The sequence below is a fragment of the Rhodamnia argentea genome, chromosome 7 (assembly GCF_020921035.1).
Source record: "Rhodamnia argentea isolate NSW1041297 chromosome 7, ASM2092103v1, whole genome shotgun sequence".
Lineage (NCBI taxonomy): Eukaryota > Viridiplantae > Streptophyta > Magnoliopsida > Myrtales > Myrtaceae > Rhodamnia > Rhodamnia argentea.
This window is the reverse complement of record NC_063156.1, coordinates 21,248,128-21,274,295: the sequence shown is the minus strand read 5'-3', so window position 1 is coordinate 21,274,295 and position 26,168 is coordinate 21,248,128. Positions and strand designations below refer to the sequence as shown.

General features: G+C 40.1%; 1 protein-coding gene across 3 annotated transcripts; it reads right to left on the bottom strand.

The window, feature by feature from the left end:
* Positions 1–42: 42 nt before the first annotated feature.
* LOC115734856 (histone deacetylase 6) lies at positions 43–24,521 on the bottom strand. Of its 3 annotated transcripts, none has more exons than XM_048282809.1 (7): positions 24,491–24,521; positions 3,680–4,240; positions 2,773–3,213; positions 2,533–2,675; positions 1,276–1,366; positions 1,057–1,193; positions 43–398 (listed from the first exon to the last, which is right to left on the bottom strand). In XM_048282809.1, the coding sequence occupies exons 2-7, from the start codon at positions 4,220–4,222 to the stop codon at positions 341–343; spliced, it is 1,413 nt and encodes a 470-aa protein (XP_048138766.1). In that variant the 5' UTR covers positions 4,223–4,240; positions 24,491–24,521; the 3' UTR covers positions 43–340. The 3 variants fall into 3 exon arrangements, with proteins under 3 accessions (XP_048138766.1, XP_048138767.1, XP_048138768.1); XM_048282810.1 differs by having other exon boundaries at positions 24,494–24,521; XM_048282811.1 differs by having other exon boundaries at positions 3,680–4,229; positions 24,495–24,515.
* Between the last annotated feature and the right edge of the window lie 1,647 nt (positions 24,522–26,168).

The window sequence follows — 26,168 nt, the reverse complement described above, 5'->3', positions numbered from 1 at the left end:
CAAAAGAGTCAGCGCGACAAGGAAAGGGAGGGATGACATATGTGGGTAACTAAGTAGAATCAATCTCACATAAGCCAATGAAACAAACAACATCAGCTGGAGACACAAGGAAAAAACATCTCATTTACACTCAGGGCAATTCGGTTTTCCTATTCCAACATACAGTGCGACGTCGGATAAACAAAGCCTGCCTCATCTATCGGCTCACCAATCAACCAGTGTGCCCAACCGTTGGAGAGACTATATTGTCTTGATAAGGTTATCTCTTAGCCTAGAAAGAATTTCATGCATTGCATGTCAGAAAGACCAGAGAGTAGACAAGAATTAGAGCATGTTCTTGTCAAGATGGTGGACGGTCTTCCCTTATTTCGCCCCCATTGTTTTCGCCAACACTGTCCCTGCATTGACCCAAAAACTCAAATCACAAGGGAATCATGAATCACCCACAACCAGCATATAATATATAATACATATATATCTAGAGAGAGAGAGAGAGAGAGAGAGAGAGAGAGAGAGAGAGAGAGGGAGATCACGGACGGATCAAGAAGGAACATCCAAAGAAGAGATCGAAATAATAGGTACTAATTAATCAATCAATTTCACTTTGGCCCATAAATTGTGGGTCCTATCAAATCTCAGGATACAAAACGTGTGCTTTAAAAGTCGGCAAATGCAAAGACAAGAGGTAGTTGTAGATGATTTATCTAGTCACGTTTTTCTTTTTCGCCACTCTCCTTGCCCCTCACCCCATGAAGGTACCAAGGTTATCCCAATTACGATTCATCTTATAATTACTTTAGTGTCAAGTTACTTGGTGAACCGCTCAGTGGCCCTTTGAGGATGGAAACTAAGTGATACGACTACTGGATTTTGCTGAGTCCAAATTACTTAATGTTACTGGATGATAAATCACCAATGCCTCTTAACAAGCACCTAAAAGTTCGTTTCCAAAACATGATTTACACCTCCTTGGGGCAAAAAAAGGACAAAAGAGTAGAGATGCTTCTAGTTGGATTAGAGAAAGATTGCAACACCATAAGATAGGAAATGTCTGACCTCATTTCAACATTTTCATCGTGCAAAGCATCAGCAGTCGATGATCTATGTCGACTCTTGTCTTGTTCAGCATCTGATTCATAATCCTCACCATTCCAAATGCGCTGCTTTGGCCTTTCATTCATATCTTCCTCAGCCTGCAGATTTTTCATATCTAATACTGAACAACACAAAGGGACAAAAAATATCTAGGAAGAGTCCACAGGACCAACAACCTACCTCTTCTGGCTCTTGTGTAATGGGTGGCGTCATCTGAAAAGGAACACTTGGTGCATGGGGGATTCTTGATAGCTGCTCTAGTAACATATTCCTGAGATACAATACATGTCAAAAACTAATTCGAGGAGCGTAAAACACTGTAAAGATTAAACTCCATCCTAGCATCATGACAGTAATTAAAATGCAGGTGCATGCCTAGACTGGTTATTGGAGGGTACGGAGGAGTCGAAACCAACAAATTAAAGAAACCTCGAGCGAAAAATTTCCAAGAAAACTGCAAACAGATAGAGCAATGTTATCCACTATCAGAACTATCACGACAAGAACCACGTGTTTGAACTGTATCAATCTAATAACCCAGGAGTGGAGACAGGATTTGCCTCCCAACATACTTCGAAAATTACTGTTAATTCAATCTCAACTGCAGTCTTATACGTCCATGGAAAAAAAAAAATAAGTTCCATGGACTCCTAAAACAAAAGGACTGGGCTAATGCACAATTACCAGAAGCACACTGCCTGCCAGAGGATAGCACAGCTTGCTTGTACGAGTTCTTCTACTCCTCCGTGCAATACACAACTAATAGAGAGTAAAATCTATCTTTGCAAGTAGAAAATATCAAACAAGCTAAAAAACTTAACTATTAGAAAAAATGTGTGCCGAAAAGAGAATAACTAAATAAAAATTAAAAAAACTCCAGGCTTTCCAAATTAGAAAGCTACTGTGTATTCAAAATCTCCAAGAGAATAATGAAGCGAGATCTTCATATTACAAGAGGATTTTCAAGCAACCTTTTGCAACTTCTGAAGCAAAAACATGGACAACCCTCATAAGGCCAATACTCCGAAAAAAGACTGGCAACTGTGCAACACTGTGTCTAGTAAACAGTTCTAGAACCTACTGGAGGAAAAAGATTTGACCTATGAATAACTATTCCTGCCTATTTACAAGACTTACAATTCAACAGGATAGGCAGTGTGTGAGATTGAAACAAGACCATCATCTTCTCCAAACCAGTTCACAATATCACTTTTCTGGATATGATCAAAACATCATCTCAACCAGAAGACACATATAAGTCATTGGATGGAAAGTAAATTGCAAATGCCACTAATCAGGAGTTTGTTCTCTTATTTTCGTTTCTGGACGAGCTGTTGAGTGCATGTAGAATATCCAGAAAATGTACATAAAAACTAGAAAAGACAACATATATTTATGTAAACTCTGTCTATTGTCAGAAACAAGAGACAAGCAAACCTGATTCTCTCCAAATCTTTCGGTGCATTAAGATTCTCCGTGTTACATGGCTCGACATGAAGAGTATAATCGGGGCCAAAGTACTCATAATACTCATTGTAAGGCAAGTCATTTTCAGGTTCCACTCCCACTGCAACAGCAGTCTGTGTGAAAAAAGCAAAAGACAAGCATTTAAGAAATCACCTGAATGCTGTGGAAAAGTAATATAATCGACTGACACGGACAGGTGAAGCCACTGACCTCGTAACACCAACAACGAGCGACATTTCTCATTGTATAACCTCCCCCACCCAAGACCATTAAAGGAACGTTAAAAGATCTTAGAAAACGGAGGCAATCTGCATGACCTTTCACAGACAAATTGAAACATCCCAATCGGTCACCAGAGAGTGAATCAGCCCCACACTGAAGAACAACGGCATCTGGTTGATATACTTCCATAACCTTTTGGATAATGGGGCGAAACATGCCACGAAAACTTTCATCATCTACGCCATCATTTAGTGGCACATTGAGGGCGTAGTTCTTCCCAAGCCCTGCCCCGGTGTCCTTAATGTGCCCGCTTCCAGGGAAGAAGTCCCCAAACTTATGGAAGGACACGGTCATGACTCTATCCGTTGTATAAAATGCCTCCTCCACCCCATCCCCATGATGAACATCGATATCCACGTAAAGAACTCGCTGAAAATTCATATGAATTAAATTAAAAGGGATCCAGCGAAAAGACTGGTTTGATTGTGATTAGTCATACCAAGGACATGGCAAACTCAATAGCATGCGATATAGCCTATAGAAATGGTCAAAAAAACTATATGACATCAAGGTTCTCTAATTGGATATTCATTAATTTCTTCAAGCAGCAAGACACTAAAAATGAGAAATGTATATGCACATTGCCTATATCCAAGCTATCCTGCAACAGTAATAAACGAGAGGAATGAAGATATAGAAGTCCATTAAAACCAGAGGATACCTGAGAAAGATAGGAAAAAAGGGAATATATCTAAATCTAGCATCACCACAACTAGGTCAGAATTGATTAAGATTGTTCATCTCTAAACATTTTCTACCCACGCATTACCTGTAAATCTCAGTATGCATCGTGCAAAGAGAGAGACATCCCAAAAACAAAAGAGAGACTGTATACCCTGTGAACCTTGAGGAGCTCAAGAATTCCGAGCACAATATCGTTGACATAGCAAAACCCAGAAGCCTCCGACTTCTTGGCGTGATGCAGCCCGCCCGCCCAATTGAGGGCGATGTCCGAATCGCCGCGGTTGAGCTTGACGGCGGCGCCCATGGAGCCGCCGGCGGAGGCCTGGCAAAAGCCGAAGAGGCCGTCGAAGACTGGGCAGTCCTCGCCGACATTGAAACGCTTGAGGAGGCGGGAGAAGGCGGGGTCGGATACGGTCTCGGGGGTGACGGAGGAGAGGAAGTGGACGTAGTCGTCGGAGTGGAAGCGTCGGATGTCGGTGGTCGCGGCGGGGAAGGGGCGGCTGATCTCCATACGGCGGTGGAGGTAGTAGTGGACGATGAGGTTGTGAGCCATCCGGATCCTGTGGGGCTTCATCGGGTGGCCCTGCCCGTAATAGTAGTCGCCGATCGTCGGCTCGTAGAAGTAGCTCACGCGCCTCTTCCGCGCGTCTTGCCCCACCGATGGCAGCGACGCGCCGCCACTGCTGTCGACCATTTGCTCTGTCTCTCTCGGAAACAAGACGTCGCAGAAGAGAAGGGGTGTTCGGAACTCGAACTGATATTTGAACTCTGAACCGAGAGCAATCGATTTTACCTTTTCTTTTTCTTTTTTTTTGGGGGGGTCGAACACCCGATGCCTCAGAAGACCCAAATCTTTGGGTTGAGTTTTATTTCTGCCCTATATATTTTCTGTACCATAAAAATCCCAAACTATAAATTCAGTCACAATTTTTTTTAAAATTTTTCTATCTCATAAAAAAAATCATCAATTTTTACGTAATTCGAAATATATTCCCGACAACCGAGAGCCAAAAAGCTCCTGGACGCGAATTGTTTGAGCGTGCCTAGCCGAGTGTCCTGACCGAGAGCTCTCCAAAGATGGAAAACTCTCAAGCACGATAGATTGAAGACTGAGCGCAAAATTGAATGCCCCTAAGTGAGATGGAAGGAAGACTTTTATAAGAGTAAGAGCAATTAAAGAAAATCAATCCTAATCTCTCTAGTTTTTACCCAAATTTCATATTCAAGAATACGTCATTAAGGCTAACATGGAAATTCACTCTAAAGATTAAAAAAAAATGTGTTTTATTTTTTATCTCACCGTACAATTGTTGATATGACTTTCACTATATAAAGATATTACAAACTATTACACAAGGAAACAATACAATAATTAAAAATAATAAGAAAGAGATCAACATAATACAAAAGTTGTCAATCCATTGATTCTAGTATCTCCAAAAATGAGCGCTTGTGATTTTGATTGATATCTCGAGATTTTTCTTAATTGATTGATAAATCAACGCATTTACTCCTCATCAAATTGGGAATGAGAGAGTCCCAAATTCCCAATTTGCAACATAAGTTTCCAAATATATTCCTAGACAAGGGTTTTGTGAAGAGATTGACAATTTGATGCACAAGCGGAACATACTCACTAACAAGGGTTCCAAGAGCTACTTTTTCTCGCGCATAATGGTAATCTAATTCAATATGTTTAATTCTTGCCCGAAACACTAGATTAATCAACATATAAAGTGTATTGATATTATCACAAAATAGTATTGGTGGACTTGAGAGATGAATACCCAAATCTTTCAAAAAGAAGGATATCCAAGTAATCTCTATAGCTGTCGATGTCATTGCACGATACTCTGCCTCGATCTTGGATTGAGCAATTGTTCGTTGCTTCTTAGCACTCCACGATATATAGTTGCTACCTAAGAAAGTTCAAAATCAAGTAATCGATCGTCAAGTCAAGGGACAACCTGCCTAGTCTACATCACAAAAAGCATACAAGTCCAAAGTAGACTTGGACAAGATCTGCATGCCTCGATCTGTTGTACCACCGATAAAACGCAAAATGTGCTTCACAATTTGAAAATAACTCACAATAGGTTGATGAATGAATTGACAAACAAAATTGACTACATATGAAATATCCGGTCGTGTAATCGTGAGATATTGAAGAGCTCCAAAGATACTTCGATATGTAGGATCCGAAAATAGTGTTGCATCTATGCTAGAATGAGACCTTGTAGCCATAGGTGTGGAAACCGGCTTGCAGCCCTCCATTGTGCACGTTTAATAATTGATAAAGCATATTGTTGTTGGCATAGATTAAGATCACCAGAAAATATCTTAACCTCCACACCTAAAAAATAGAGTAACGGTCTCGTATCCTTTATTGCAAATTCGCTACTCAACGTAGAGATGAACCCATCAAGCAATTTTGGATTATCACTTGTAATGATCATATCATCTACATATAAAAGTAGAGTTAGAATGCCGTGATCCTATTTTTTAATAAAAATGAAGGATCCAAAATGCTGCAAAAGAAATTGGATGCCAAAAGAAATGAGCTAAAGCGATCAATCCATGCTCTTAGTGCTTGTTTGAGGCCATACAAAGCTTTCTCCAGTTTGCAAACATAAGACAAGTGATTTTCATCCTCAAAACCGCGCGGATGCTCCATATAAGCATGTTGAGATAAAAATTCATGTCAGAATGCATTTTAACATCTAATTGTTTGATGGGCCAACCTTTAACAGTAATAATGGTGAGGACCGTTCATATGCTTCCAGGTCAAACAACTAGCGAGAATGTCTCAAGGAAATCTACTCCTTCTACTTTAGTATGTCCCTTGCGACCAATCTTGCTTTAATCTTTCTAATGTACTATTGGCTTTTAACATGGACTTAAAAACCCATCTACATCCCACAATATTAGTATTTGAAGGATGTAGAATAAGAGTCCAAGCTTTATTCCGATGTGAGGCCTCGAGTTCCTCTTTCATTGTGACCGACCACCTTGGTTGCTTTAAAGCAGAGCATACATTGTTCGGTTCCATTGGTATCGAGTCCATCATATGAAAATTTGTATATTTTGGATTAGGCTTCACAATACCAGCACGTGCTCGAGTGACCATTGAATGACTTCGAGTGGTGAACGTGCTACTGAAAAACCATGAAGAACATCCAAAGAGGAATCTTCGTTTGTCAAATTGCATGGAGAACCAAGCGGAGCACCAAATAAGTTACCAATTTCAACATGACTTTGGCGAACATGTGATTCACTTCCGTCAATGTTATCTTCATGAGAATTATCCCGAGTAGTAGAATTCAATAAGTCATCACATGACCGATCAGAGTTAGTAGAGCATGCATCTTATTGCAAAAACAAAGGTGAAAATTCTAAGTCAGAAGCTAAAGTGTCTTCATTTGGCCAGCTTATAAATTCAGATAGCACCACTTTATCACTTTGATCCCGAAATAATGAGCTGGGTATAAGATAAGGAAATAGGGTCTCATCAAAGACGATGTACTGCAATATGTAAATCCGATAAGTCGAAGGATAGAGACATCGATATCCCTTATGGCGATCACCGTAGCCGAGAAATACGCATGGGAACGACCGAAGATCGAACTTATTCTTGGCATAGTCCCTAAGATAAGGAAAACACCTACAACCAAAAACTAGAAAAAAATTATAATTTGATTTTCTACCAAATAAGAATTCATACATGCTTAACACACTTGTAAGAAGTTGATTCAATAGAAAAACTACTGTTTGAAAGCTTTCGACCCAAGACATTTTAGGAATTTCACTTTGATGAAGCATCATCAAGCTAATTTCACATATATGCCTATGTTTTCGCTCGGCAACGCCATTCCGTTCCGGAGTATTTAGGCAAGATACTTGATTAACAATCACTTTCTTTTGCAAGTGGATCAAGAAATCTACTCGGTTGAACTCTCCTCCTCCATTAGGTGGAAAGATTTTAATATGCCCTCCAAATTGCTTTTCCAAATATTTCTCGAAATTGAGAAGACATGGACAAAAATTAGTTTTTTGCCATAATGGAAACAACCAAGTATATGCGTATAATCATCCACAACGCAAACATAGCACTAAAACCTTGAAATGACATTATCGGAGCCTTTCCCCGCAAATCACAATGTATCTTTTCGAAAGGCTTAATAGTGCTTGTTTTGGAAGGCAAAAAAGAAAGTTTAGATGCTCAGCCCATTTGATAACTACTACATATGGTAGTAGTTTTATTCCAAGTAGTAACAGTAATATCGCCTTTATTTTGAAGATGACGGATTGTCGTCGATTGTGGATGTCCCAACCTCCGATGCCAAGTACTTTCATCAACTTTCCCGAACCGGTTTGAAAATAGTGTTTCTTTTGGCGCCTCTAAGGTATAGATCACCTTCACGATTTCCAACTGTTAGAACCTTCCCTATTTTCCTATCCTTTATCGCAAAACCAGTGGCAGAGAACTCAAAATTTAGAGGATAGTCATTTGTAAATTGCTCACTGATATTAAATTCTTTTTCATATGAGGAACAAGTAGAACATTTTTTAAGTCAACACTCTCTTGGCCCAAATTGATTTGAGCATCATCAGTACGAGAAATTTCAAGTGAATCACCATTTCCAATTATAACACTATATTTTCCCATATATAGTCATAAGTTGAAAAGGTTACCTTCATCTCCGGTCATATGATTTGAAGCTATGTTTTCAATGAATCATTTTGAATTATGACTATCTTGAACAGTAAGTGCACAAATGCCTTTGGCACATCCGATGGGAGGAAAGATTGATTAAACCGATTAAAGCAATTTAAAGTAATATGTCCATGCTTGTTACATATTTGATAGGAAAGGATTTTGTCTATTCCTTTCTCAAGCTTCTCGATCTTGTTTTGATTAAATTGTGGCTTGTGACCCTGCAAATTCATAAAATTAGCCCTAGAATTTTTTATTCTTGAGCTATTGTGAGAAAACCCCCTTCCATGTGAAGAAAAAATAGTTGTTATTGGGATGTTGGCATTGTTTTCCCTTCTTGCTTCTCTTACAATTGCTTCTTTCACCACAGAAAACCATCCCATGTTGAATTACACCAGAAATTTTATTTGCCAGGGAACTCTCAAAGATTTACAGCTGCGAAATCAAGTTAGAGAATATTGGCATCCGAGGCTTCAACATGGAGGTCGTGAATGAATCACATTGATGACCTAAGCCATTCAAAACAAAGAAACCCTTTTTTTTTGTCCTCAAGGGGACATCCGATAGCGGATAACTCATTAAAATATTTTTGAAAAGCACCAAGATACTTGTGAAGAGATGAAAAAATATATGTATGACATTTTTGGATGTGTAGAAAAATTGAAACTTCACATTCCTCAGATACCTTAGCAAAAGTGTTTTGTAAAGCTAACCACACCTTAGCGGATGCCTTCAAGTCTACTACTTGAGCAAGAACTTCTTCGGAGAGCATCACAATAATCCATCCCCGCAAAAGGCAATTTGACATTCTCCATTGTAAAAACTCTGGATTTGTCTCTTTCTCCGAGGCTCCGGTTTCTCTTTCGTTAGCAGAGGAGCCGATTGTTGGACTCGATATCCGGTATTCGCAATCAATGATCCACTAGATCCCGACTTTCAATTAGTGGAAGCATTTGTGCTCTCCAACAAGAATAATTTGTTTGTGTCGGTTTCGATGGCACAAAATTGCTAATGTTCAAAGACGAAGGGTATGGATACTTGACGGAAGCCACGGTTAAGGAATGATTTCTTTCGAAAATATGCTCCGATACCATGAAAGAATAAATGTGTTTGATTCTTGATTTCAACGTACAATTGTTGAGATGATTTTCACTCTATAAAGTTATTACAAACTATTACATAAGGAAACAATACAACAATGAAAAATAATAATAAAGTGATCAACATATTACAAAAGTTATCAATCCATTGATTCTACCATCTCCAAGAATGAGTGCTTGTGATTTTGATTGATATCTTCATATCCTTCTCCCTTGATTGATAAACCAGTGCCTTTAAAGACATCTTCTTGGATTTTACATTTGGAGAAAAACTAGAAAAACAAGCTGGTTATCGTTTTGACCAAGGATTAATTCTCACACCTAATTTGAATGACGCGATGTGTGTGCATTCTATGAGGTTAGTTGAGTTGAAGATTCCGACAGCTCATATTAACAAGAAGCAAATGTCGTCGGGTTAAGTTGGGGCAAGAAAAGACTCAACACCGGAGGACAAACCAACCCATCATCCAGAGAACGAGTCCAAAGACTTAAAATCACAGCATGGTACATGTCTCTAAATACGTGGTCCGTGCGTAACGTCGGGGGCCTTTTACCGATTCGCAACCGCAAGGCCAAGCCACTTTGATTACGAGATTCATTTTTTTTTTTTTATCATAGATTACTAGATTCATTTCAAAAGTTGCTTTTCTTAGCCATGGTTTTTTTCAGGCTTAAGTACACCTCAAGTGCCATAAGTTGCGTACGGCGCTCACTTTAGTGCCAAAACTTTCAAATCGATCACTTTAGTGCTAAGTTTTTGCAACTTTGATCACTTCAGTGCTAATTTCGGATAAAATCGTGCACTTCAGTGCCATTCCGACCAACATCCCGGCGGAATGAATTACGTGGATTTTATAATTGATTTTTATTATCTTACGTGGCGAATTTTTAGAATCGATCGCCATGGTGGAATTCGACGTGGCTTAAAAGGACGGAAATGTAAAATGACGTCATTTATATATTCAGATAAACGACGTCGCTGAGTGTTGCCTTCTTAGGTGTTGTGCAGAGGAGCCGAGGGACTTGTGCGAAATCCGGTCGCGATCGTTGCTCGTGGAGTCACGGCCGTCGGTCGCTGGCCATCGTTCGTCTTCGGTCAGTAGCCGCCGCCGCCGCCCGCCCGCTCGCCGTCGTGAGGTATGCGTCCGTGTCCTTTGTCCCTCTCTCGGTTAGACCAGAGCAGAAATTAGGGCAAAATTAAGGTGAAATTAGGGCTTCGAGGGGAAAATTAGGATTAAGGGCAAAATTGGGGGCGAATATGGTAAAATGAAGGCTCGAGATTGATGCGTTGGGGATGTATACTACTTTAATCACAGCCTCTGTCTTCAATTTCTTGATAAAGAAAAATAGTGGCCCACTTGTTTAATCAAACCTTTCGAATTTGTATTTTTTGCATCCCTTTTGGTCCACTTGTTTAATCAAACCTCTGACACATTTGCAATGTAAAATTGCTTTTTATTTACTATGAAGTAGTGAACCGAATGCCAACGAACCTCAAAATATGGAATCTGAATACCCCGCTTTGGTTGTCTGTCCTATTGCTTTGTTGATACTAGACGACAAATAATGAGTCTTTAATCAAAAGCGAGCTCGTGGAGACCTCCACGTGCATTTGTTGATTGTGGTCCCAAAAGCTAATATCTTCATTGATTTTTTTGCTCTTTTCCTGCAGGCATGGACAAGAATCTTGTTGCTGTCATTATTTGTTATGGTGGAAATTTTGTCATTGGCACCGACGAGTGGGACTAAGAAAGTGGAAATGAAGGAACAATTTTCCTCGATGTCGGGACGTCGCCGTATGTTTCTTTCGTGAGGGATATAGTGCATTTATACGGCTGCAAAGTAGGTAAATTACTCTATTGTCTTCCCGGGAAGGGTTTGAGGGATGGGTTGAGAGAGTTGTGGGATGAGAATGGGTTTAAAGATGTGATTTATCACTATCTCCATGGCAAGGAAGCAAAAGTGTATATAGACAGTGATAGTGATGATGATGCTCGAGATGAAGACATAGCTGAAACAACGTAAGTAGGCATTGATTCCACTTCTCATGGAGGTGAAACTGTTGTAGAAGGGCATGAGGAATGGGCAGAGAGGGAAGATTGGGGTAATAGGCGGGATTGTGGGGAGAGGGAGGACAAGGAGGATGGAGGAGTAAGCAATACAATCGATGAGGCAATCACTGGATTAGATTGGGATGTTGCGGAATCCAGTGATGATGATGACGATGATGAAGTTGTGCGAAATGTCAGCTTCGTAGGAGACGACGATGACGATGAGGAGCTGCAACGGTCAAGGCAAAATCACAAGGACTTTGCGAGGAGAAAAAGTGTAACACTTAAAGGATTAGAGGGAGGTGAAGCAACAAATGGAGAAGAACCTACACCCGCTACAACTACTGGTAACAATGAGGAAATTGGCGGTGGTGACCGGGTTGGTACTTCTGATGGCGAGCCCGAACAAGAAGAAGAAGCTGCAACTGTGCGTAGAAGGAAAAGTAAGTACCCTTCCTATGATCCAACCGTAGCGAGTCCTATTTTGAGCCTTGGTATGAAATTTGAGGATGCGAAACAGTTTAAGGATGCTATTCCGAAGAGCTCTATTGCTGACCGTAGGGCTTTAGAGTTTCTTCGAAATACGAAAGAGTATGTGAGAGCTAGGTGTCCACAACGTAATTGTGGATGGAAGATCTACGCAGCACTAAGCAAGAGGAGCGGGTCATTTCAAATTAGATCATTTCAAGAGGAACATACATGTTCAATTGTTTTTGACAACAAAAGGATAACAAGTAAGTGGTTATCGAAGCGGTTCTTCAACACGATCAAGGCGATGCCGGAGATTAGAAGTCCTCACTTGAAGCAGCTAGTGAAAGAGCAGGTAGGGATTAATGTGTCGGAGAATCAATGCAAGAGAGCCAAGTATAAGGTGATGACAACACTCTTGGGTCAAGACAAGGAAGAATATGGCCAGATCCGGGATTATGCTTATGAATGTAGGCTTCAAAACCATTCAAGTATGGTGTATGCGGAGGTTGTGGAAAGGCCATTACCCGATGAAGGGACCATGTTTGATAGGTTCCACGTGTGCTTCGATGCATGCAAGCGGGGATTTTTATCTGGCTGTAGAAAAGTAATAGGATTGGATGGGTGCATTTTAAAAGGCTTATGCAAGGGTGAATTGTTGGCTGCAATTGGTAGGGATGGCAATAACCAAATGTTTCCTCTAGCTTGGGCTTTAGTGAGGATAGAAAATAAGGACACTTGGTCCTGGTTCATGAAAAATTTGATGGTTGACTTGGAGATTACCGATGGGAGCGGTTGGGCTTTCATGAGCGATCAACAAAAGGTAAAACCATCGTCGATGCATTCTTTTGAAATGAGCTCATTATGAAGTATTTTCCCTTTTCTTATAATTATTCGTTGGTTTAATATTGTAGGGGCTTGTTCCCGCATTAGCCGACTTGATGCCATATGCCGAGCATAGAATGTGTGCGAGGCACATATATGCGAACCGGGCGAAGAAGTACAAAGGAGATAAGCTGCAAAAACAATTTTGGGAAATTGCAAAGAGCACGAACCCGCCTGACTTTAGGATAGCAAAACAAGGGTTGCTTGAGCTAAGCAAAGATGGTTTCGATGCGCTATTCCAAACTGAAGCAAAGCATTGGTGTATGGCTTTCTTTAGCGAAGAATTCAAGTGCGATATCATCGACAACAACCTTAGCGAAGCTTTCAATGGCAGCATATTAGCCACTAGGTGCAAGCCAATCATCGTGATGCTTGAGGATATACGACTTATGGTCATGACTAGGCTGCGAAATAAACGAGATGATGCTGCGAAGTGGACTAGAGAATGTGGTCCTCGGATTGCGAAGATATTAGATGACAATGTGGCTGCTAGTAGGTTCTGCCATCCAATTTGGAATGGCGATGACGGGTTTGAGATCAAGAAGAATGAAGACACATATGTTGTTCACCTCTAGAGGAGGAAGTGTTCATGTCGGGCATGGCAACTTAATGGAATTCCATGCGCACATGCCATTTCTGCCATCCACCACAAAGAAGAGAACCCAGAACATTACCTAGTTGATTGCTACAACAAAAGGTCCTATCTCGATGCGTATAAGTTCATGATGCAACCTATTAGAAGTAGCAAGTACTGGGAGCCAACCAATCGTGATACCCCTGCACCTTTGCCATTAAAGAAGCAAGTATGAAGGCCAAAGCGGAGACGAAAGATGCAAGAGGGAGAGGTTTCAAGACAAAGGATGAGCAAGTTTGGTGCAAAGATGATGTGCTCGCATTGCCATAAGATATGGCACAATAAGAAAGGCTGTTAAGTGAGGAAGCAACATGAAGGGCAAGTGGTCGTTACAGATCCGACACAAGAACGACTAGAAAGCCACACTATGCAGCCAACCGAAGAACAACAGGAAGAGCACAATGAGTCAACAATTCACCAACCGAGGACAAAATATATGGTAAGATGTTACATTGTTTGTTTTCTTTGTCTTCCTATAAGATTTGCAATAACGTAACCTCATTTTTACATTTCGGGTGACAAGAAGGGCAAGAGTTGACCAAACTACCCAACCGCCACCACCCGAAGAGCCAACACAAGCTGCTGCACCAGGGTATGTTATGCAGCCAACAGAAGTGCCAATAACTCAGAGAACAACCCAGCCATCTCCACCAGCACCAGACCACACCGAATCTACCGTTGAACAAACGAGGAGAAAATATCCAAGAAGATATACATTCTTTGTTTATGTTACTTTATGGCTTGTAGTGTAACTTTGTTTCCACACTTCGGGTGAGAAGAAGACCAACTCAGAGAACAGTCCAGGCACCACCACCACCACCACCTCCGCAGCCAAAAGAGCCTACTGCACGGCCACCACTTCCCCGGCTAACAAGAGGGGCTCTTGGAAAGAGGTTGAAGGAATATGGTTATGGCGTATTCACACACGAACGCACCGGAATGACTATTTTACATGTAAGTTTCGTAGGACTTGTCCATTTAAGGATATCGATTTAAAAATTTCTGAATCATTTGCTTCTATTATTATGTTGTTGTAGCCCGGGAGAAGCTCGGAGATGCTTATTTCCGAAGGTGGGCCAACCCAAGAGTCAACAGCTGCGTCAAACAAGACTTTGCGAAAGATGAAGACAAAACCTGCAGCTCCGAAGCGACCACCAAGGAAGAAGCCAAAGAGTTCCATCTCAACCAAGGCTGGATACTCCACTTGAAGAGCTAGAACCTGCACATGTTAGAAAGAGTGCTAGGATCATGAACCAAGTCAAAAAGCCATCGAAAGGAAAATGAGCCGGAGTGGTTAATGTTTACCGATATGATTGGAGTGGAACTTGTATTTTGTGTTGGCGTTTTTTGTTGGGAACTCATGCCGCTTTAGTGTTGTCATTTTTTGTTGGGAACTCGTGCTCGTATTTTTAGTTAATGTAAACTATAAGCTTAATGACGATGGAACTTCTTGTTGTTGAATTATGCATTTATATTGTGTGATTCCACTTCTTATTGTGTTGTTTGGCTGTTTGTGAATGGCGGTTGATTATAGTTGCTGGTTGTTGGCTGGTTATATTTAGTTGTGGTGGGTGGTTATATTGTTAAGGTTTTGTTTTGGCACAAATTTGGGATCTGCAGGTTTTGATGCACCAGCAAGTTGCTGGTGCAATTTTAATGCACTAAAGTGATCGCTTTCAGGGCAAGTTGGCACTCAAGTAACCAATTTTCAGAAAAACTTGGCACTCAAGTGATCACTTTCACAAAAAGTTGGCACCGAAGTGATCATTTTTTAACCCCGACCGGCACTTAAGTGATCAGCATGTACAACTTATAACACTTACATTATAACCGATAACCAGCATTTGCAGCAACAAAAAATTACCTGCAACAAGATGTCCGCAACCTTTAAACAGCTCCAAATATGAAAGCTTGCAAACAAATATCTCCCCCAATACAACTTTACTAGCTTTAACTCAAATAAAAAATGCAAAAGCAAATCTTGAACTCCAGTAAATTGAGCACTCAACATAGCAACAGCCAAACTTTGTAGCAAATGAGCATGGTCACAACACAAGATATATTTCAAGCTTCAAAAAATGGAGAAACTATTCCGACCGCGGTTGTAGTTCCATGTGAAGCAAATCGCTCACCTCAACATATGAACCAAAGTATCAGCAAAAAAAACATGTCAAAAACCTCCCCAACTATATGCAGAAGCACTAACAAGAATCACGTAAAAAACCCGCAACAAACTACCCGCCATTTTTTGCAGCAAACCAAATAACTAAACAAAAAACTATGGAAAAAGTATTGACAATACACAGCTAGTCCAAAAACTGTCCAAAAACTAAGCAAACACTGCATTATAACCTTCCATTTCCAACAAAATACTTCAGCAAGCTCCTTTATCCATAGAAAAGTTGTCCATTACTTATACATTATGCAATACAAATACATATCGAACTCAACTTCACCTACGGAAGACTAAGAAAGTTCCTCTCATCACACACCTTACACTTGAACATTACATAGGTTACACAACATAACAAAACGATAATGAAGGCTCGATCACGCTTTATTTGTCTTCGCATTGTTGATACTTCCTTCTTCGATTGATTTGCCGGAGATGTTACGGCCTTTATCTCAGCTTCCCTTGAATCGACATCATCCAATTCGTCCATGAATGTAGGTAGAGGTTCATGCCGTCTTTCAAGAAGTTCTAATATCACCTATGTGGCTCGATCGGAGAATTTTTGATCAACCCATCTGAAATATTTGCACTTCGACCCCTCTCTATACCCGCCACATCCCATGAATCTTCTCCCATGGTTCAACCGAGTCCAAGACGTTCTTGTTGGACTCGGTAACCTACGATAACAGTAAATCTCACCATTATCTTTGCTTCGTCGAACCGAATTTGAGCTGCTCATGAAGCTCCTTCCCTCCATTTCGACCTAAGCTATCAATTTTGGGATGAAATCAAAATGTGGACTCAAATTTTCCTTCTACCCGCGAGTAGGGTTTCTATGGGGTTCAATTTGGGGATTTAGGGTTTATGTTGGGTGAAATCGGTTGTAACGACGTCGTCTTGCTCTTCAGAATGCTGAGTCGGCCTCCGACGAGCCACGTCGTCCTCCTTTTTTTATGTAAAAAGTCCACATAGGCTCCACGTACACTTTCCAGCCGCCACATATGCACTTAGCACTGAAGTGATCAAAGTTACAAAAACTTAGTACTAAAGTAATCGATTTGAAAGTTTTGGCACTAAAGTGAGCGTCGTACGCAACTTATGGCACTTGGGGTGTACTTAAGCCGTTTTTTTCATGTAAAAATGTGACAATATTATTCAATTGCTAGTTGAAGACGATTCTTTACGGACTTCTTTTGTCGATGAAGTCTAATTCCACATGCAAGTTTTCCCAAGTAAACTCTCCACAACTTCCTTCATGGGTCTTGTCAAATTTATGCCTACACCTTCGCTATACGACCGCAAGATGCAATTATCCACATCCGTTGGTTGAAAATAAGAACTTGAAGACTCAATTAAACAAGAACGTTTCTCTTGAACCAAAACAAGGGTTTCCTCTGTAGGTCTGTCAAAATCATGTTGATTTCTTCATTATACTTTTAAGACGGATGATACATATTCATCAAACAGCTCCGCGTCATATGATTGCCTCCCCATGTACGTCATTCGAAGCTAAGCTAGAATTTGGGGGCTAAATTCAACTAGGACATTTCTCTTGAATTAGGGCAACATAGTGTTGGTACATACAAGAATAGCAAGAGTGCCACAATTTTTTCTTCGCTCATTTAAATGCCATATCGGAGTAAAGTCGATCATTTGAGTGTCATTTTCCGCAAATCAATCTACATGGATTTTTTATTTAATTTTTAATCCGACGTGAAATTTTTTAAAGCAAACAAAACTTCCATGTGGATTTTCATAGTTATTTAACTACTATTTTTCATTCTTAATTTTTATTTTCCTTTTTATATTTTTTTTATGCCAGTGAGAATAACTATTATTTTTTATTCTTTTTCTTTTTCTTTTTTTTGTGTTGGTGAGCCTTACGGCCTCGACGGCCTCGCCCGTGGCCGGCATGGCCGCGAAGGCCCCGGGCGAGGTCTTCACGCCCTTGCCCACCATCGGCAAGGTTATGATGGCCTCACCGAGGGCCTTCACGGCCCCGCTTGTTTCAAGCAAGGCAACCCTCACCGGCTAGGAAAAAAGGATAAATAAAATATTAAAAAATAATTTTAAAAAATTATCCAGGTCACATTTTTCGGTGTCCTCATCGGCTTTTTTGATGTCCTCGTTGGATTTTCGATGAGGCAACTCGCCAATGGCACTAAAGTGATCAATTTTGCAAATTTGTGACATTTAAGTGAACGGAAAAAAAGTCATGGCATTTAAGTGAGCAAAGTACTAAAGTTATAGCACTCTTGTTATTCTTGTCCAATGTCAAATCATATTGTTATTATCAATTTGGGAGAAAATTACCAAAAATGTCATAAACCTATTGCATTTATGTCAATTAATCATTAACCTTTTAATTTGGTCAATTTAGTTTTAAATCTTTTGATAATTTGCTAATGTAGTCAACTCGACCAATTTTAGACGAAAATGGAAGACGTCAACGCTAGTCATGTTTTGTGGCATGGTCGACGCCGATATTGACTTTTTTTTAGTTTCTTTTATATTTTTTAAAATTTTCATCTTTTCCTTTTCTTCGCTTTTCATTCTTTTTTTCTTTTTTTCTTTGTAGTCAGCAAGCTTTGGCGACCTTCGCCAGAGCTTTGGACGAGGCTAGCCTAGCATAAAAAATTGCGACCACGGGCGTGGGCCCCTTGCCTAGATCCGGGTGAAGCCGCCCACGGGCAAGGCCGCCTTCGCCTAGGCCGGCGAGTCCATTGACCCTTCTAGCTACAATGAAAAAAGAAAGAAGGGAAAGAGAAGAAAAGAAAAAAGAAGAAAAATTGAAAAAATTAGAAGAATTGTCAATGTTAGCGATTGTCGTGCCACTTAAAACTGCTAAAGTTCACGTCGGCCATATTCGGTTAAAATTGGTCGGATGTACTTTTTTGGCGAATTATCAAAAAATGTACGACTAAATTGGTCAAATTAAAAGGTTTAGAATTGAATTAGTATAAATGCAATAGGTAATGCCTTTTTTTAATAATTATCCGTACATAAGATAATCAGCAACCCACCCCGCCTTATCATCTTTACCTTTGAGGGTTATTCTTCTCAAGGCAATCTAATTGCCACTGTTGACTTGAAAAAGAGCTGATGACAGGGTTGATTTGGTGTCGGGACATGAGTTCCTGGCGGACCAGGGAATCTCGAAGCACATCTTCAACCACTTCAATTTAAGATGGATTTAAACAAATTAAATCGCCACAGTCACTACATTTTAACTAATAATTAGGAAAATCAATGACATCTACGAGAGAATAAGGTGGTATGTTGACCGTGGACAATAATATGGGAGAACAACCTTATATTCAGGCCTCTTTCTCGAATTTTAGCTCACATCTTATCTATTTCATAGGGTTACGAGATATTTCGTGGATTTCGAGTTTATTCATCAAAATGGGCTACTTTTTCCGATACGAAAAGAAGCCGTGCGTTTCAAAATGTCCATTTAGCTTATGACATATGCGTGTTCTTGTGAAGTAGGCGATGCTCCTGAATGACTGTTGGGTTTTACGCATGCGTCCATGTAGGTTAACCCAGCCCATTACTCATAAGAGTTAACTATCTACAATGATTTTCTACGTCGCTGTTTGCTTGGAAATTGCTAATGTGGACCTAACTGACGCTAACGTGCATATTTTTGTAATTTGAAAAAGTCAAATCTTTTTAATAATTTTGTATTTTTCATATTTTTTTATTTTTTTCTCTTCTTTTATTATTATTATTTTTCTTTACCGGTCATAGGCCACAAGTGAGGGTTGAGTTCACCCAAGGTTGGCGAGCTCGAGCCTTGGCTCACCAACCTCGAGCGAGGCCTCGCCTCGCCTCGGCTCACCTACATCAAGCGACACCGAGCTTTGCCTTGATGGCCTCACTCGATACAGGCAAGGCTCGAGGTCGCCGGCCATGGCGAGCTCGTCCTTCACCTACCCATTCGTCGGATGTTGCCGTGACCAGCGATCGGCAAAGGATGAAAGAAAATAAAAATATATGTAAACATAAAAAAGAGATATATAAAAATAAATAATAATTAAAACAGAAAAGAAAGGTGAAGAAGTGTAGGGAGGAAAAAGGAGGGAAATTGATTTTGTCTTTTTATAAAGAGAAAATCATTTTTCCCATATTTGAAGGTTTTTTTTATTTGTGGAAAATATCTTCATTGACTAGTTTTATTTTTTTAACCAAACGCCGTAAAACTTTTTCCCGTAAATTGCTTTTTGTGAAACGAAAGGAACCGAGTTCCATTCGTTTCGCGAAAAACAACTTTTAGAAAAATTTTACTCAGATTTTTCAGCTTTTAGTTCACAGAAAAAAAAAATAGTCAAGGGAAACATTTTCCATCAATGAAAAAAATACTTTCAAAAGTAGAAAAAACATTCCGTCAATGGAAAAAATGCCTTCAAAAGAGGAAATCGTATTTCCTTCTCTTTCCTTGATGCATAACTTCGCATTTCTTTTCTTTTTTATTTGAATTTGTTATTTTATGATTTTTTACTTTTACTTTCTTTTCAATTTTTTTCTTTGATCTCTTCCTCTTTAGGACGCCGGCCGAGGTGATCGCCCACATTCGAGGCTTGAGTACTATGTAGCACGGACACGCCTCCAAGCAAAATTTATGAGTGTTGGACATGTGCCGGTGTCCGACACGCGCCGAACACATCGGGACAAGGCTGGAGACACTCGGACACGCGTGTCGCCTCGCCCGAGAAGCTTGTGGAGGACTTGCATCTCCATTCGGACAACAACGACACTGCAGACTCACCTCGCTCGAGTCGCCTCACCTCGCCCGAGTCGCCTCACTTGAGGAGCTTGCAGAGCGGGATGGCAAATATGGCATGGAACTCGGTGTGGGGGCAATTGTGGAGGAGATGGGCGAGCTGGAGGGAAAGGGAATCGGGGTTGGTCTGCTTGGTGAGGTTGAAGAGGGACTCGGCCGAAGATCGGAGGTCGGACCATCGCGAGTTGTCTTGTGGCTGCTGGAATGAAAAGAAAAGTAGGGGGTGAGGCTAAAAAGAAAAGTAGGGGTGCCATTTTGGTTTCGAAGCGGGAGGTTTTTATTTTTTGGAGAATATAAGAATAGTAAAAGTAGGGGGTGGGGGCCGAGGTCCATCGAGCTGCGCCTGGGTTTTGAAGTGGAAGGGGTTTTAGTATTTTTTTTTTCTCATTTTTATTTTATTCTTTTTTGAGGGAATAAAAAAAATAAAAACATATATAAAAAAAAAATATGGCAAGAGGGGGCATTGTGGTCGGTCATAGGAAATCATTGTGGCCTATGATCGGTAAAGGAAGAAAAAAAAAATAGGAAAAAATGGTAAAAGTAATTAAAAATTCAAATCTAAAAAATTATTAAAAAATTCATAATTTATGTTTTAAAAAATTATAAAAAAAAATTTCACGTTAACGTTGATCGTGCCACATAGGACGGCCGGGGCCACGCCAGCAATTTTCGACCCGACGACGATGCAAAAAATTAAATGAGAGAAAATATTTTCCTTACCAAACAATGAAAAATAAATTTCAATTCATTTTGAGATTGTGGCTGAACATTGGAAGATAATGTTATTTTTCTGAAAAATAACTTCCTGAAAAATATTTTTCTTGAACGTCACATTTTTCGTGAAACGAATGGAGCCTAGACATTGTTCCTCCCATAACCATGTGTTGAGCCCATAGTTTGTCAAGCCCATAGTATGGGCTTGTGCGGGATGTTGAGTTTTATATAAGGCTGACCGAAACCTTTTCCACGGTCAGTTCAAACGTTCACGGGAGAAACAGAGTTATCTGATTATGCTCTGATTACCAGCATCAACTTTATATCCAATCAATAATCATCAAGGGACATTTCGCATAAAGAGCAGAACGAACTAACAAAGGCAAACCTAAAATTAATCAATAAAAGAGTTGTGGATGTCAATAATTCAACGTAAGTTAATTTTTACGTGAATGAAATATACATTAAAAACGAAGAAAGTAATTTCATAAAAGTATGCTTCTTGATTTAGAAAATAATAACGTATAGAGAACGAAGCCAATTATTACAAATTGTTCTAATAAACGCACTTTATTTATGACCTCAACAATAAAAATAAAAGAATACAAATAGTTAGTTTCAAGTTCAAAAAATTTAAAAATAAAAATAAAAGTAAAAGTAAATTCTTAAATAGTTAATTTCAATTGATGGTACACAAATAACTTCACCCTCATTGAATAAATCCTTCTAAAATATTGCAACTTCTACCGCCCTTTGTGTAGAAAACTTCAATCCGAAAAGTGTCGAGCACGTTGATTTTCTGTCCCTCGTTAACAGCCGCAGCCACCCCCTCCGCCGCCGCTATTGCATGGTGCAGAATCTCCCCCACTGCCGCCAGCAGCGTCACCGCAGCCTACAACTCCTCCGTCAACCCCACCGATTGAACAACCGCCACTGCCGACATCGCCAGTGCCGACCATATCTCCTCCACACTCTAGAGAGGCGCTGCAATCATATACGCCTCCAAAATGAACGTTTAGCGCCTCGTGCTTCGTCGCTGTTCCTCCGTGTCCTCCAGCGGAACTCCCGTCCCCTAAAATCCTTCCCCTCATACGGATCGCGAAGACAGCATTCAAGGAGGCAACGATCGCAATCAGAAACGAAATCGTAGAACACACTGCAATCTAAACTATGACAAACGTCTCCATATTCTCTTCTCATCTAGTTTATCTGACCTGCCTGTAAGGTGGTACCTACCTTTATATAGTAAATTTAAGGTGGTATTGCTGGAGGAACAATTCAAAATAGCACGATACTGTCAAAAAAATATAATATGTTCTTGAACCGGTCCCCAGCGACGGGGGCGTTTGCTTCTGATAGAAATACTAAGAACGTGTTTACTTAGCGGGGTTTGACTTTTTCTTGTTTGATCGCGTGAAAAAAACGGCTGCCTAATCGACTTTGTCGGCGTCGACTGCCTCTGCATGGATGATTTTCGAGACCATTGGTACTGAAAATGGAAAAGTAGCTGATCGGAAACATGAACATGTACAAAATATTAATAGCATATTACTTTGGTGGATTATAAAGGGGGCACAAAGTCCTTAACGAGATTAGAAATTCAAGTCATTTCGTAAGCGAATCTTTAGCCAACTCTACTTTGTGTGGAGGAACTTATAACAGGCTCGTACCGTTAGAATATTGTCTTGAGTTTGAGCCCGAATCGAAAATCTTAATTTCGAAAATAAGTATATCTTGATCGCGAACTTAAAGATAAGAGAAAGGAGCATGCAATCTTCTTTTGGCTTTTGGAGTTTATCGAGAAGATCAAAGAAAATCTAATATGAAAGTGGGTTGACCAAACTTAAATTCTGCATTAGATAATATTTGTTTCGAATCTCACGAAAATCTATCCTTGGTGGAATTGGTGTGATTTTTTTATTTTAAATAGGTTTCCTAATCCTAATTGGAGAAGGTTTTCTAGTTTGAATCCAATCATTGCCTATAAATTAGAGGCGGATCTTCATTGTAAAGAGGATAAAAGAGGAGCTTTTGCTAGTGAAATTACATCAAGTATTCAAGTGTCAAAAGCTGATTAAATCTTGTGGTAAGATTTGTGTTGATTCACTTGTGAGATTAAGAGATTATTTCATGATGAATTTTGGAGCTAAACACTAGTGGGTTGTTGAATGTAATTGAGGGCTGAAAAACATTGAGAGTATTTGAGTGATTTGAGTGTGATTTGTAATCTCTTTGTACCACCTGTTCTATAGTACAATTCGTTACTACTCTCCCCATAGACGTAGGTTTCTACGACCGAACCGCATAAAACTTGTTATGTCTATTTTATTGTTTGATTGCTTGCTTCCATACAATATGTACATCTACAAGTTGACTGAATAGTTATAATTCAAATTGAAAAGACAGCAACTGTAATGACCCAATTGACAAGGGCAGGAAATGATTCGTGAGAACATGCAATGACCCAATCTGATAAGGGCAAGAAGTGATCCATGAGAACATATAGTGTGGAGCAAGACGGCTCGAATAAGAGGCGATTCCCCCCATGGGTTTCTAGGACGGTGAATGGAACATGAGGAAATGTTCCTGGGTTATTTGTATATATCTGAAATTATAAATATAAATCTACCCAGCAAAGCACTCAGTTTGACACATGATCACGATCTAACTTCCAATTTAATCACCTACAGGCATGACATCGGTTCTTTGCCTTAAATGGGCAATCTAGACATCAATCAAATTGGCATATTTTCCCACCCAAACTTGATTCCTAGTACCATCCATTCATATGTCGATCTTCAAGCGAAATCAATAAGACCCAATTTGATACGTCGACCCGGAAGCAACCGGTGGTTTCCGGGATGAACGGCGATACAGCAACACAGCAACTCTTCATAGATTCGCCAGCAAAACCCTTCACCATCCAAAGCAAATTCTTGAAGACAATAAGTCTTCTCAAAATAAAAGAAAAATTAAAAGAACAAAATCAAAAAAGTTAAAAATTATTCATGTCGATGTCGGCGACGTCACGTCAAGACCGGCTGCCGATGGAAACTTCGACGAGCATTGCAACGGCAAGGGGGCAGCAATGGAGCAAGTCGTGACGGTCCAACGGAGAGAGAGAGAGAGAGAGAGAGAGAGAGATAGATGATGATGCTTTGGTTGGTCTGTGTGTGGTTTGTCTTAAAATGTGAGGACATATTGGTGAAGTCAAGTTTTATTTATGTGCCTTATTACGGGTTGTGAATATAATTATTGATGTGTCAATCATTTAAAAAGCGTTTGAACTTAGAGGGTTAGATTCAGTTAGTACATGAGATAATTTTTTTTTTTTTATGTAATTCATAACTTCGCATATATATTTACTGGAAGTCCTAAATTACCAACTGCCTATCTAAGGCTACCGCACTTTGCCAGCCATGCCCGGCACCGTCACATCTTCTCTCTCTCTCTCTCTCTCTCTCTCTCACGATCCAATGCTATCGACCGCCTTTCTGAGCCTCGAGACCTCAGATTCGAAGTTGCCAACCTCAATGTCGACCGCAGCCTTTGTAGTTGCGGGGGAGGGTTGAGGGCTACGGTCTTGAATAAATCCCATAAAGCATGGGGACGTTTTACTCCTGCAGGGTGACCACGTAAAGTTACTTCCAAGTACAGAGAAGTTCAATCGCCTTGTTAATTACGAGCATTGGTTGAAGCCTAGTAGGGGCAACAGCTTTTATTGGTTTTTAAGGGGACGGAAGCCTGGAAAGTGGAAACGGCCCAATGAACATGAATCAGCATCGAACAAAGACCTTCTCGTCAACTAGACATCTTGAGTTCGCATTTCTTCGAAGAATGGACAGTATACACCAAAATTAATATCTATACAGTTTCAGCAGGATCGGGCATATCGAGACTGATACACAAGACCGACGATCAACCTGAGAAGATGAAGACTACCAATTATGTACAACTTTCGCGGTCAAAAAGGAGTGATTACATGGCCTTTAAACCACAGATGTCTACACGGTCTCAGTATGTTCACAATTCAGAAGAAGAAGAAGAAGAATGAGCACACATCATACACCGATATCGCTAGTGCAACCAGCACAACCGCCGGTTTTGTCGCCGTGGTGGTGCGGGATGGTGCTGAGGCAACATCCGATGAGACCCAGTATCAGTATGACTCCCCATGCTGATGCAAGAGCCTGTGTCCACTTCAACAAGCCATCCATGTTTGACCTTATTATGACCTTCCTCTCTTCATCGATCTCAAAACACTTACGGCAGAGAGACGATCAAGTCAGTGACTATTGGCAACTAACAATTTTTTCTGATGATCCTTATTATAGGCAAGACGAGAGAGAGAGAGAGATAGAGAGAGAGATCTCAGACAGATCATAGACAAGAGGGAAGGAGTAAAAGTGACGCACATCGTGCGACCCTTAAATTGGGGCCAGTCTGCCCCTGCGGGGGACATTATTCTTCCTAACGTGACAGATACTCCCCCGCTACTAATATTTCTTTAAATTGGAAAGGAAATGGTTCTAAATGTCCGGGGAAACTATAAATAAAAGTTCTAAATCTGTCGCAATTATGTCAATTCAATCCTATATCTTTTTTTATCAATTCAGTCCTAAACGTTTTACATTCATGCCAATTTAGTCCATTCGGCCAATTTTGATTGGAAATTGCACACGTGGTGCGACCAGCGCTAATGTAAATAATTTTTATTAGTATTTTAGTATTTTTTAAAAAATATTTTTTTTACTGATTTTCTCGTGTCTTTTTTTATTTTTATTTTGTGTAGATGCGAGCCCTCACTCGCAGTTGAGCAAGGGCCGCAACCCTTGCCGTGGCTAGTGAGGCCTCATGACCCTCACTCAGATCTGCCAATGGTTGATGAGGGGTCGCAAGCCCTCGCACAATGGCCGGCAAAGGTCAGCCTCTTCCCAGCCCTATCAAAAATAAAAATAAAAAAAGACAGGAAAAAAATAAGATAAATAAGTAACTGGAAAAAAATATTAAATATTATTTGCCGGATAGATTGAATTGACATAATTATAAAAGGTTTATGGCTAAATTTAGGACTGAATTGATACAACTACAATAAATTTAAGACTTTTTTAGTAA